This window comes from Aulonocara stuartgranti, assembly GCF_965226115.1.
Source record: "Aulonocara stuartgranti genome assembly, chromosome: 15".
Taxonomy (NCBI): domain Eukaryota; kingdom Metazoa; phylum Chordata; class Actinopteri; order Cichliformes; family Cichlidae; genus Aulonocara; species Aulonocara stuartgranti.
Window position 1 is genome coordinate 29,981,517 of NC_138951.1, and position 14,600 is coordinate 29,996,116.

Genomic DNA, 14,600 nt, shown 5'->3' on the forward strand with positions numbered 1-14,600 from the left:
ATATTAGCCATCTGGTATCAATAACTTAGCAACTAGGAGATGAAAAGTATAGTTGGGTAAACTGTGAATAATTATTGCAGAGCTGAAAGAGTCATGGATGGAACGTCTTTGTACAACTATTTAATAAAATGTGGTTCTTATTTTGTTGTAGGCATCAACAAGGTCAGTTTTAAAATGCAGGCAGTAACGGTTTCAGTTTTACAGTGTTCTTTTAGAACTTCTTTATTTTAGTATAACTTATACCAACTTAACCCAAAGTTTATTCTTTACTTTTCCATTAATCATATAGTTGTGTGAGGTATTGTGTTGTTTGTTGTACCCTTTTGTTTTTTGTTAGGTTCTGAAATCTGTTGTACCCTGCATAATCTGTAATGAAACTATCTAAATAATTTGTAAAACAAATTAAAACCTCCAGACTTGACATTAATCTTTTTTTTTTAAAGTCATATTTAGGGAAATTTAGTTGAAAACGAGTTAAATTAACAAGTAAACAGTTAATTCTTTTGAGATATGATTTCTTCACCATTACTTCTTTTGCAGGATAGGGTTAAAATTTTCCATGTAGCATTGGATTCAGTATTGAGTATTTCCCTGGGTATTATTATTGAGTTTTAAATTCCAGCAAAGTCTGCTTGCGTATCGATCCCGCTTATCAGTTCCACTTGCACTTCCACTGCTGTACTACTTCTAAGAAAAGTGTTCCATATAATATGTGTAATCACTATTTGTTTTGAGTGACGACCCCAGCACTGATGCCTACAAAGAGAGGAAATACCCCCGACATGCACAAAGATTTGACCACAGCATGCAAATAATTAGCATGAATGTCATATCTTTGACATGCTACTTAGCAACAGTGGTGTCTTCAAAGTGGAGCCAATGAGAATCGATAAGAGAATTGATAATGAATCAAATCAATGCATTATATCGATAATGGAATCGATAAATTGTTATTAGTTCGTATCACTAGTGATAATTCTAGTCGACTAACAGAACTACAGTGGGGCAAAAAAGTATTTAGTCAGCCACCGATTGTGCAAGTTCTCCCACTTAAAATGATGACAGAGGTCAGTAATTTGCACCAGAGGTACACTTCAACTGTGAGAGACAGAATGTGAAAAAAAAATCCATGAATCCACATGGTAGGATTTGTAAAGAATTTATTCGTAAATCAGGGTGGAAAATAAGTATTTGGTCAATAACAAAAATACAACTCAATACTTTGTAACATAACCTTTGTTGGCAATAACAGAGGTCAAACGTTTACTATAGGTCTTTACCAGGTTTGCACACACAGTAGCTGGTATTTTGGCCCATTCCTCCATGCAGATCTTCTCGAGAGCAGTGATGTTTTGGGGCTGTCGCCGAGCAACACGGACTTTCAACTCCCGCCACAGATTTTCTATGGGGTTGAGGTCTGGAGACTGGCTAGGCCACTCCAGGACTTTCAAATGCTTCTTACGGAGCCACTCCTTTGTTGCCCGGGCGGTGTGTTTTGGATCATTGTCATGTTGGAAGACCCAGCCTCGTTTCATCTTCAAAGTTCTCACTGATGGAAGGAGGTTTTGGCTCAAAATCTCACGATACATGGCCCCATTCATTCTGTCCTTAACACAGATCAGTCCTCCTGTCCCCTTGGCAGAAAAACAGCCCCATAGCATGATGTTTCCACCCCCATGCTTCACAGTAGGTATGGTGTTCTTGGGATGCAACTCAGTATTCTTCTTCCTCCAAACACGACGAGTTGAGTTTATACCAAAAAGTTCTACTTTGGTTTCATCTGACCACATGACATTCTCCCAATCCTCTGCTGGATCATCCATGTGCTCTCTGGCAAACTTCAGACGGGCCTGGACATGCACTGGCTTCAGCAGCGGAACACATCTGGCACTGCGGGATTTGATTCCCTGCCGTTGTAGTGTGTTACTGATGGTGACCTTTGTTACTTTGGTCCCAGCTCTCTGCAGGTCATTCACCAGGTCCCCCCGTGTGGTTCTGGGATCTTTGCTCACCGTTCTCATGATCATTTTGACCCCACGGGATGAGATCTTGCGTGGAGCCCCAGATCGAGGGAGATTATCAGTGGTCTTGTATGTCTTCCATTTTCTGATGATTGCTCCCACAGTTGATTTTTTTCACACCAAGCTGCTTGCCTATTGTAGATTCACTCTTCCCAGTCTGGTGCAGGTCTACAATACTTTTCCTGGTGTCCTTCGAAAGCTCTTTGGCCTTGGCCATGGCGGAGTTTGGAGTCTGACTGTTTGAGGCTGTGGACAGGTGTCTTTTATACAGATGATGAGTTCAAACAGGTGCCATTCATACAGGTGGGGGACAGAAAAGCTTCTTACAGAAGACGTTACAGGTCTGTGAGAGCCAGAGATTTTCCTTGTTTGAGGTGACCAAATACTTATTTTCCACCCTGATTTACGAATAAATTCTTTACAAATCCTACCATGTGAATTCATGGATTTTTTTTTCACATTCTGTCTCTCACAGTTGAAGTGTACCTCTGGTGCAAATTACTGACCTCTGTCATCATTTTAAGTGGGGGAACTTGCACAATCGGTGGCTGACTAAATACTTTTTTGCCCCACTGTATGTGGCTGCAGCATACCAAAAATGAGCTAGCTTGACAATATTTGTTACTGAACTAGGGCTGTTCGATTGTTACACCCCGGCCTAGGCAACCGGCGTGCAACTTCCACAAAAATAATCCCAAGACGAGATTTAAAGCAAGATACGACATTTATTTACATCACCAAACACAAGGCGCCAAACTATTTACAACGGGGGGGGGGATCGCGACCATGACATACAGAAACACAGGGCTTAAATACATAGAAGGAGCAATTAGGGAATGGACCACAGGAGGGATACACAGCTGGGGCAAATAAGACCTGATGAGACAAGGAAACGTAATCTGAACACTAAGATAACACAGACTTTCAAAGTAAAACAGGAAACACATAACAGTCACGCCAAAACAAAACGCCTAAAACAATACACTGCCAACGCCGAACCGTAACATACCCCCCCACCCAAAAAAACAATCATTTAAAACATACAACCCCAACGAAAAATGTTTGTTCCATGTCCAGCCCATATGGCACCGGCCGCCGTCCCGCAGGCGACGCTGATGGCTGGACGGGTCCTCCAGTGGAAACGGAAAACTGGAGCGGGCCCTCGGATCCTCCAGCGAAGACAGACGAAAGGCTGGAGCGGTCCCACGGGTCCTCCAGCGAAGACAGACACGCAGCCCACCAGCTGCAAACACGGACACGCAGCCCACCAGCTGCAAACACAGACACGCAGCCCACCAGCTGCAGAAGGCTGGAGCGGTCCCACGGATCCTCCAGCGAAGACAAACGAAGACTGGAGCGGTTCCCCGGACCCTCCAGCGACGGCGGATGAAGGCTGGAGCGGTCCCTCGGATCCTCCAGCGAAGACAAATGAAGACTGGAGCGGTACCCCGGACCCTCCAGCGACGGCGGATGAAGGCTGGAGCGGTCCCTCGGACCCTCCAGCAAAGACAGACGGCTGAAGCGGTCCCCCCCTCGGACCCACCAGCGACGGCGGACGGCTTAAGCGGTCCACGGACCCCCCAGCGACTGGACGAGCCCCCATATGTTACACCCCGGCCTAGGCAACCGGCGTGCAGCTTCCACAAAAATAATCCCAAGACGAGATTTAAAGCAAGATACGACATTTATTTACATCACCAAACACAAGGCGCCAAACTATTTACAACGGGGGGGGGGGAAGATCGCGACCATGACATACAGAAACACAGGGCTTAAATACATAGAAGGAGCAATTAGGGAATGGACCACAGGAGGGATACACAGCTGGGGCAAATAAGACCTGACGAGACAAGGAAACGTAAACTGAACACTAAGATAACACAGACTTTCAAAGTAAAACAGGAAACGCATAACAGTCACGCCAAAACAAAACGCCTAAAACAATACACTGCCAACGCCGAACCGTAACATCGATATAACGATGTATATCGGATGACGATATAAAAACGTCTATCATTTCATTTTACGCTATCGTTTGTTTCGTGGTGTCGCTAAATAAACTGTTCATGGCAATATTTTTTCATCGTTTTGATGGCCACTGTAGTGGCTATATTAATTTCTTAAAGTTCTCTCATTCTCTTATATTTAATATAACCACACTACGGACGGACAAGCGCCTGTTTTTATGCGTGGTTGTTAGCAACAACGACGTTAAAACCATCGTGTGTCCGGTTGTTTATTCTCCACATAAACCTTTCACAATAAAGCTCAAGATCCTGTTGAGACTTTTCAAAATAAACTGAATCACACGAAAGAGTCTGCAGAGTATTTACGGATGAGAAGCAATAAAGAGCTGTCAGGTGCTAAAAAATAAACCTTAGACTCAAACATTAGAACAGGCTTTTCCCCGCAGCACGCTGTGTTATAAATACTCACAAAGGAAATGGCAGCCATTACAACTTATGTCTAAAAATGCATCCTTTAATGCATCCGTTAAAACATTGAACTCCAGGTACACAACACCCAGCTGGAAACACTTCACGCAAGTCGAGCTGCCCGAGATTCACAGAATTTACAGAAAACGTTAAAACTTTGTGATTTATATCGTTATCGGGATGATAGATGTCTTATATCGGGATATGAGATTTTGGTCATATCGCACAGCCCTATACTGAACTGCCTATCTGATTTAAATTCACATTAACTGGTGCCAGAAGGCCTTTTTGGATTGTTGCAGCACACTTTAACCATTGCTTGTTTGTTACCTGTTAGCAACCACCGTTTCATATTTCTGTTATTACTGATTTTTGTTGTTTCTAAAATGAACGGCTACATGGTAGAATTAAAGCATGTTTTTGGTCGGGCATAACTGAAATTGCAAATTTAATTTGGCAAACAAATTAGGCTAAATAAACATTTTTTTTGCTCTCTTTCCCAGGAAAGACACACACAGCATGGTGTCAGTCTCTTAGTCGCAATGAAAGACACTGGAGAGTTTGGCATGGCAAAAGAAGAGCGGAGGGTGCCAGTTTGGCTGTTTTTGCCAGCCAACCCTAACTTCAAAGCACTCTGTTACAGTGAACATCCACATCAAAATAAAACTGGATTTTCAAAAACACAGCATGCAGTCACTGCAAAGGAATCACCCTTCGAGCATGTGACAAATTTGAGATTTGGTTGTGTAGTCTGCAGCTCAGGGGCAGATGTTTGTGTCTGATCATGACTGAGCAGTCTGAGATAAAGGGGGTGGAATTCTGTTTTCTGGTGTGTTTTCCCTTAAAGTTTCAGAACAGTCGATAGTAAAAATAAGCTCAGTCTTGAAATGTGGAATTTGATGCTCTGACTCTTTTGTCCAATGTTGTGGCTTGTATCAATAATAATAATAATGGATTGCATTTATATAGCGCTTTTTGGGACCCCTCAAAGCGCTTTACAATACCACTATTCATTCACTCTCACACACTGGTGAAGGCAAGCTACAGTAGTAGCCACAGCTGCCCTGGGGCAGACTGACAGAAGCGAGGCTGCCATATTGCGCCATCGGCCCCTCACCAGTAGGTGGCAGGTGAAGTGTCTTGCCGAAGGACACAACGACCAAGACTGTCCGAGCCGGGGCTCGAACCGGCAACCTTCCAATTACAAAGCGAACACCCAACTCTTCAGCCACAATCGCCCCTTTTATCAATGACAGTTTTGCTATATGACTAACAAAATTTGGCTTTACTGCTAAAATAAGTTTGTTAGGAGAAGAAACCAAAGCAGCCGTACTGGTTTTGGTATCTGTAATCCAAGCAAACAGAGCTTTGGTTTGGGTTCTTGCTCTGATCTTTTGCCTCACTCAAAGCCCTTTTTGCCCCTGAGTTGCTTCAGGAGAAGGTACTCAGTAAACAAAGTCCAAGCAATTTAAGCTTTCTTTGAAAGTTGCCACTTCACAAGGGTTCTTCTGCTGTCTTGCTCCAAACCCATGCCTCAGGCTTCTTTGCCTCAGGGCAAGTTGTTCTATCCAGGTTTGCTTCAGCAAATGACAGTGCTATCCTTTCTTCAGATGTTGAAGTTTTCATAAATTGCTTCTTCTCAAATGCCCAAACTGTTTACCTTGAATGACCCAGCCAGGAGCTATTTTCTCCTCTTAAACCGGCACACAAAACCTTCTAACGTGGTAAACGTAGGATTCGCTGAAGGAGTACAAGAGGTGAAACTCCAGATTTACAGCTCAGTCTAAGTTATATTTGACTGTACCTGCAGGTTAAAACTGAAAGATTTATATCATAGATACAAGCTACCAAAGTAAGTTCTCTTTGTAGTGTGGTTGAGGTCGCCTTGAAACGTTTGGTTTCATATAGTTTCTTTTTTAAACTAAATACATAAAACCAAGTGATTATTCAACATAGTGATCAACATCTCTGAAATTTGTTGTGAAATGATTTGCTGCACCAGAACCTCATTTGCTCTCCATTGAAATGGTTTTTTTTTTGTTTGTTTTTTTAAATCTGGCCTGTGCCGGTGTTTGAAAACCATTGAACCATCGATTCCAGGCAATTTGGACATATGATAGGACACTGGTTGGACGAATCTCCAGAGGATTCAAAAAGAAGGAGAGTGCAAGGCACATCTGATAATGGAGGCAATGATAAGCACTTTATTAATATGAATGTGAATGGGTGGCTATGGCTTGTTGTGTACAAGTGTTTTGAGCACTCGGTAAGAATAGAAAAGCACTATATAACAGTCTGTTTGCTATATTGCTTTCAATTCAACCCCTTCCTGAATAAGAGGCGTTAAATTATATTTTGCATACAACCCTCTGATTTCTGGTGCATCTACCGGGTTTTTATTCTGTGAATTATCATCTAAGGATGACATGCACTCAGAACATCGAGTGTTTCTTCTCATATCGTGCTCATAAAAATGCATAGGTGATAATTTTCTGCTGCATGATGTGTAGTCTCTGTGGAAGAGTACATACTGTGCTTGGATTGATGTGTGTGTGTGTGTGTGTCCTCCATGAGGAACAGCCTGGGGGAAGCTAACGTGCTGTAACAGACCAAGGCAATGAGCCACAAACACTGTTAGGATCCACTGGGAAATAACATGTAAAGCACTGCCTTTCAGTGTGTGGGAGAGCCCAGGGAAATAACTAAGATTGGTGTGAACCTCTGTCATCACTGTTAATTCCCCGTACACACATTCACATGTGCAAACACATATGAAACTGCTTCATTGGTCTCTTGCTCATATAACATATAATGCATTGATAGTATTTTTATACTACACACACAGAAATCCAATTTTACTGACTCTGCACACACACACACACACACACACACACACACACTTGTTTTCATATCTTAGTGACCATATCTACAGGGTGGGCCATTTATATGGATACACCGTAATAAAATGGGAATGGTTGGTGATATTAAAGTCCTGTTTGTGGCAGATTAGTATATGTGACGGGGCACATTCCACTAGATGGGTGGTGACCATGGTGGCCATTTAGAAGTCGGCCATCTTGGATACAACTTTTGTTTTTTCAATAGGAAGAGGGCCATCTGACACATCAAACTTATTGCTAATGTCACAAGAAAAACAATGTTGTGCTTGGTTTCAACGTAACCTTATTCTTTCATGAGTTATTTACAAGTTTCTGACCACAGAAATGCCAGCACAGGCATCCAGTATCTGTAGTTTCAGGTGCTGCACATCTCGTATCTTCACACCATAGACAATTGCCTTCAGATGACTCCAAAGATAAAAGTCTAAGGGGGTCAGATTGGGAGACCTTGGGGGCCATTCAACTGGCCCACGACGACAAATCCAACTGTTCATCTAGGAATGCTCGGACTGGGCACCCATAATATGGTGGTGCACCATCTTGCTGGAAAAACTCAGGGAACGTGCCAGCTTCAGTGCATAAAGAGGGAAACACATCATCATGTAGCAATTTCAAATATCCAGTGGCCTTGAGGTTGAGCCTTGAGAATGGACCCACTATCGTACCCCATATACCACACCAAACAGCACTTTTGTTGTTCTAACAGTCTTGGAGGGATCCATCCAATGTGGGTTAGTGTCAGACCAATAGCGGTGGTTTTGTTTGTTAACTTTGCCATTCACATAAAAGTTTGTCTCATCACTGAACAAAATCTTCTGCGTGAACTGAGGGTCCTGTTCCAATTTTTGTTTTGCCCATTCTGCAAATTCTGTGCGCCGATCTGGGTCATCCTCGTTGAGATTCTGCAGTAGCTGGAGTTTGTAAGGGTGCAATTTGTGAGTAGCTAATATCCGCCGAAGGGATGTTCGACTAATGCCCCTCTCCAGTGACATGTGGCGAGTGCTATGCTGTGGGCTCTTGCTGAATAAAGCTAGGACAGCCACTGATGTTTCTTCATTAGTGACAGTTTTCTTGCGTCCACATTTTGGCAAATCCAACACTGAACCAGTTTCCCGAAATTTAGCAAGCAGTTTGCTAACTGTAGCAGGGGAGATGGGTGGTCTCGTAGGGTGTCTTGCATTGAAATCTACTGCAATGACCTGGTTACTGCGTTCACCAGATATCAACACAATTTCGATCGGCTCCTCACATGTTAAACTCTTCGACGTGTCAATGGCTGTGAAAAAAGAGAAACTTGTAAATAACTCATGAAAGAATAAGGTTACGTTGAAACCAAGCACAACATTGTTTTTCTTGTGACACTACCAGTAAGTTTGATGTGTCAGATGGCCCTCTTCTTAGTGAAAAAACAAAAGTTGTATCCAAGATGGCCGACTTCTAAATGGCCACCATGGTCACCACCCATCTTGAGGAGTGTGCCCCATCACATATACTAATGTGCCACAAATAGGCCTTTAATATCACCAACCATTCCCATTTTATTACGGTGTATCCATATAAATGGCCCACCCTGTACTTAACATAATGCTTTCCTTAACGGCTAACTCATCAAACTTGAATACCTAACCCTAACTCTTAGCCTAAACCTAACCATAAACTAACTTACACTAAAACCACATTTTCAGTCTCCAAAATTCTTTCAAACTCTTGAGGACGAGCATTTTGTCCCCATAAGGCACTGTTGGTCCCCAGTAGTAGCATTCCAAGTTTTGGTCCTCACAAAAATATCTAAACGTGGCACGCACACACTGATATGTGTGCTGTTGGTGTTCTCACAACTCACAGCTCTCCCATGATATACGCGCACTGGAGACACAGAGTATCTCATGGATACACTGAGAAATACACTAATCTTTTCCAGCACTGTCACTTTAGCTCTCTCATTGCCTCATGAGGCCCAGCTAGTCAAGCAGTGGCATCTGTCTTTGTAGTGCAATTGCTTCCACTGCAACACAAAACACCAATTGAACTGTTGCATCGTTTTTTACTGCTATTCATCAATAGCATTGTTATCACTAAGAACTAAACTAAGACCTACAGTGCAGTGGTGGGTGAATGGCTTGATGTCACTTGTGGGTAGATCTGATTAATTATGGCAGATTGTGTGAATGATGATGAAGTTGAAGTGTCGTTTTCAAATGGCAGATGATGTAATACTCCAAACCCATACAAAATGTTTTATATTTCATTACAGTGTGTAAAATCTCACCACTTGATGTCAGTAGATTTCAGATTGCAGTCACCTGAGCTCTGTTTTCTTACCCTCCCAATTCAATTGCATAATCATTGCTACACAGCAAATCCAGCATGTCCAAATTAACACTGTTGGATTTGATTTCAACACTATTAAAGTGTCTATACGGGTCCACACCAGAGAGTGTTAATTTAACTCTTTTTGGAGAGTTGGTACGTTAACTCTGATTTAGTGTTAAACACCAAATCTGTCTGGAGTTGATAATTTAACACTTGGTGTTAAGAGTTTATATATTAACTCTCAAAGAGTATTTTAGTTTAACTACGTAAGAGTTATCTTCTAATTCATTCTAAAAAGCGGGAATTTTACTGTTCTGAACTTCTAGAAATTTCTTTTGGAAATAAACATTTACTAAAAAGATGCAATGGTTTTTGAAAAACATTTATTCTGAACTGTGCACCACAATTTCAAAACATTTTCTGAAAGATGTAACAGTATACATGTTCTCACTTTCATTAGAATTTTGTTTATCAAAAGGTCTGACATGGTAAATGCAAATAACAGCATTCTCATCACTTATTTCTTCAATACAATATGCATGTCCTTCATTCATCCCTTTGTGGAACTTCAACGCACTTCTGCTCTCCCCCATATTCCATCTTCACAAGCATATCCTGTGCGGAGATTGAATAAAAATTAGTTGACACTAATTAATGGCACAAATAATCCAGTAATCAATTGCAGCACAGTAAAAAAAAAAAAAAAAGAAAAAAAAAAAGGAATCCTCTTTGAGCCATTACTTGTGTAAAGTATTTTCCCAAAAGACAAGGACACAGGCAACAGGTAATACTGAACTAAATGTAAAACCTCAACCTTTTTGATTTTTACCTAAACCGTGTGCACAAAACTCTGGAGGGATCTATGCTAACGTAGAACCCAGTCAGGACGTCTGCTACTGCTGTTTGCTCGTGTGTTTTTTTTTTTGTTTTTTGTTTTTTTTTGGGCGATCGGTTTCAGGCTTCAAGTAGCACCATTATACCAACATTTCACATTCTACACATTGTTTTAGGTGTATTTGACCAAAAGTTTGACTGAAAATTCACATGCAAGCTTTTTCTCAAGGCTGTGGTATTTGCCCGCAAACAATACCTTTCAGCTAGCTAAAACAGAATGTTATGCTATCACCGAGCAACATGGCTAATGCCTTTCACACAGCTTTGTCTCAACTCCAAAGAGCCACAGAAGTAAAAGCTCATAATAATAATTGAAACAATCTTTGAAAAAATGACTTACCAAGCATGGCAAACAACTCAAATATGTAGAGCAAAATGTTCAGAAACGGCTTCACTTCAGCTTCGATTGGAGCCGTGCTGGGGGCGGAGTCTGTGAATTTACTCTATTGTTGTCATAGCCCCTCTAGGAGTTCAGAGTTAAGAGGTCAAGAGTTAATGTTTCCATTGTAACACCTCCAGATTTGACAGAGAAACACTCATTTTTAACACTCGATTTTAACTACTATCATTTTACACCTCAGAGTTACATTAAAAGAATGTGACTCTGCTTAGAGTAAAATTAACTATACTTTTGCAAGAAGACTATTAACACCAAAACATTTAACACTTTTGAATTTGCTGTGTACGGTGGCTGCTGTAGGACAAATAACTCTGTTGTGAGTTTAGACTTTCAGTCTGCTGTTTACCTCAACTGTCAATATGTGTCCATGTCTATTAACTCTGGAGGAGGCTGTAAATTTTGGTGAAAGGGTCTGATACGGGTTGATAAGTTAGTGTAGCTCACTTCTATGTTTTTCCTGGTAGCGGCAGTTACCATTTGTTAGGTCCAGTTAGTATCTGTTAGTTGATGTTAGCCTCTGTTAGGTGCTGTTAGCTGACATTAGTACAACTTTCTTTGAAGTGGATCAAAATTGTTGATCTTGGACACTTAGCGAATAATCTCTCCCACAGTGTGAGAATGTAATCAAACTGTTTGTCAGAGGGAAAGACACTGAGCTACTACTCATGGATGGATGGATGGATGGATGGATCAATAATGGCTCTTAGTAAAAGCAACTTGGAGAGAGATGAGGTTTTAAAGTACAGAATATAATCTCCATGTCAAATGCTTTTCTGGCATTGCAGCAAGTTGACTAGTTTGTTCAGCAAATGAAACATCAAACTGCTGACATGTTGTCCTTACATAATTCAGATGGATTTTAAACATAAGTGGACTAATTTGCCTAATCTGTGAGGTTTTAGACCACGTGGAAATGCAGTCATCCAGTGAGCTGAAGACATTTTCAGGTCCTCTGTCTGTGTGCGTGAGAAACAAGGTTCAGGACTGAAAGTTCAAAGTATTTTTGGTGGAAATGTACTTGTATAGTCCTTGGTTGCTGAAGATATGAATCTCTCTACCTCGCTCTATCTGTCTGAAAAGCAATAGTGCTTTATGGTGAAGCAGACTAAAGAGATGTAAATCTTTGAACTCATACACTTTTCTTTACATTTTTTTTTCATTGTATTTGGAAAGTACTTATGATTTATATGGTTATGATTATGGATTATGATTATGGTTATGATTAATTTTACTTATTTAGCATAAAGCAAAGACAGTCTAATAACATTGGCACTCTGCAGCTCAGCTCGGTACATAAATCTACACTGCAGGCTGTTTCTGTGAAATAATGATGTTCTTTCAAAGTGAGAAATGTTGCTCTTTACAGTCCCTCTATCTTACTTGTTATACAGTGATCATTTCTTTCCCTCTCTTTGTGTCAGATAACAGCTTTTGATGAGCTTCAGGCAGATTTCAAGGTGCCAATCGATCAGGGCAACCCACTCCATGCGGTAGGTCTGCTTTCCCTGTTCATTTTTATTCATACACCCTTCTTTTACAGATTTCTTTTCATGATTATCTTACTGTCTGTGTGTTGCGTTATGAGAAAAAATGGAAAGTCCCGTATAATGCAAAAACATTGCAAGAAGTGGTTCTCAGTCTTTCCCAGTATATTTTGACTGTTTCTTCTCTGTTTCTCTTTCCATTAATTTCAAATCAAGCAGTTGGCAACATTCTAGTTTTGTATGCCGTCCTCTTCTCACTTCCTGGCTGACAAGCAGACTCCTATTATAAGACTGCAGGCCCAAGTGTTAAGTATGAATGACTCATCTTTTACAAAAAAACAACCTTGAATATGGTTATAAATAAAATCGAAGTGACAAGCCACAAACATAGGTAAATGTGGCCCGCCAATGATGATTTTAACAATGCAAGCCATTTTTAAACTGTCAACTCTAAATCCTCAACCCTAGATGTTTAATACAAGCTCATTGCTAGACACATGTCTATGGCAATATTTGCTGACTCACAATTATAAGAGGGATGCTAATCAAACTATATAGCTTGTGACATCATTACCTAAGCTTTCAACTGATTTCAAATGATTCTTCACCTTCCACTAACATGAAGCAATAATTCAGAGTAAAAAGCAACTGAAATATATATAATCAAGGGTTTATTTTTAATCATGAAGGAAAATAAATGCAAGTAAATTTCACTTGACCATATTCCACTAAATGTAATGACTTTGCACTTATGTAACAAATTTGTGGAGTTTTTTTATGTAACAAAATCAGTCAAGTTAGCATTTGAGGCAGAAATTTATTTGAGTGTAACTTTTTGGTTTTTGTTCAAAAATATTTTCTTTCTTTACTGCAGGACTTTTGTAAGTTGTGGGAGATACTATCACAGCTTAATAGATTAAAGTTCCTGCTGAATCATTTAGAAATATGATGTACATTTCAGCTGAATATGTGATTTTTTTTTTTTAAAGCATGCAGAGACATCATTAAATTGTGTCATCGGCAGTTCTGATCTGGAAGCCCTTTCAGCAGGGCAGCATCATTTATCAGAGTTTTCCACAAGCAGCTTAACTTCAACCTTCCAAAGATGCAAAACATTGACAACCATTTTCTACACTTTACAAGTAAAGTTCAGATCTGTTGGTTGAGATTCTAAAAATGATTTTTGTGATACTATTTATTTCAAAGAGGCTTTTTCGGTGCTCTGATAGCAGTTTAACGTGCTGGCATTATGGCGCATTAGTACACTCTGCTAACGTTTCCATAAAAATAACAAAGGCAATCTTTTAACTCAGAAAAAGTCTTACAATAATAAATTATTGTTGTCACATTAATGCTTTTACAAAAGACTACAGTAGAGTCTTGTGTAAAAATTATGAATAGAGGCTCATAATAATAGAAAAAAGTTAATACACAAAATATATAAATGTACACAATTTACATTTAAAATAAAAACAATAGAGAACAGAACCACAATAAATAACGTGAAAAATTTGCACTTTCTTTGTTTCAGCTGACCGTGAAAGTCTTTAATGTGCATGGCTCTTATTTGTGCGAATCTCTTTTTTCCTGCCCTCAGTTTTATTATTACTGCAGATCCACCTTAGTTTTTGAGCAGAAGTTAAACGGGTAAAGATCAGACGAGATGACAACAACTTATTATGTTAAAGAAGAGCAGAAAATATTCAATTCAATTTTATTTATATAGCACCAGTATCAATAGTCCCAGTATTTGCCTCAAGGTAGTTTGTATTTTAAGGTAAAGACCCAACAATAACAGAGGTAAAACCCACTTGGTGACAGTGGGAAGAAAAAAACTCCCTTTTGACAGGAAGAAACCTCCGGCATGACCAGACTCAGGGAGGGACAGCCATCACAATGGACTGGCGGTTAGGGGAGGAAGACAGGAAAAGACAAGAATTACTAGTGACTAAATGCAGAGTGGTGTTTAAACACATGATCCCAAGAAGTGTTACCAAAGATATTGTAGTGTAAAAGAAGATGCCAGAGAAGTTCAGCTTAGTCTTTTAATTGCATCAGCTCACTTGGGCACCATGTGGCATTTTAGCAAATTAAATATGGAAAACTACATGCCAGAACTTACTGTTACAGCAATCGCAAAATATCTCCAAACT

At 40.3% G+C, this 14,600-nt stretch overlaps 1 protein-coding gene across 3 annotated transcripts in view; it reads left to right on the top strand.

Annotated features, from left to right (window-relative positions):
• The window catches only part of cnih3 (cornichon family AMPA receptor auxiliary protein 3), a 145,400-nt gene that overhangs the window by 26,873 nt on the left and 103,927 nt on the right, over positions 1-14,600 (top strand). For all 3 annotated transcript variants that reach the window (XM_082505401.1, XM_082505402.1, XM_082505403.1), the window contains exon 2: positions 12,385-12,453. In XM_082505401.1, the coding sequence (XP_082361527.1) occupies positions 12,385-12,453 (69 nt within the window). The remainder of the gene's footprint in view (positions 1-12,384; positions 12,454-14,600) is intronic.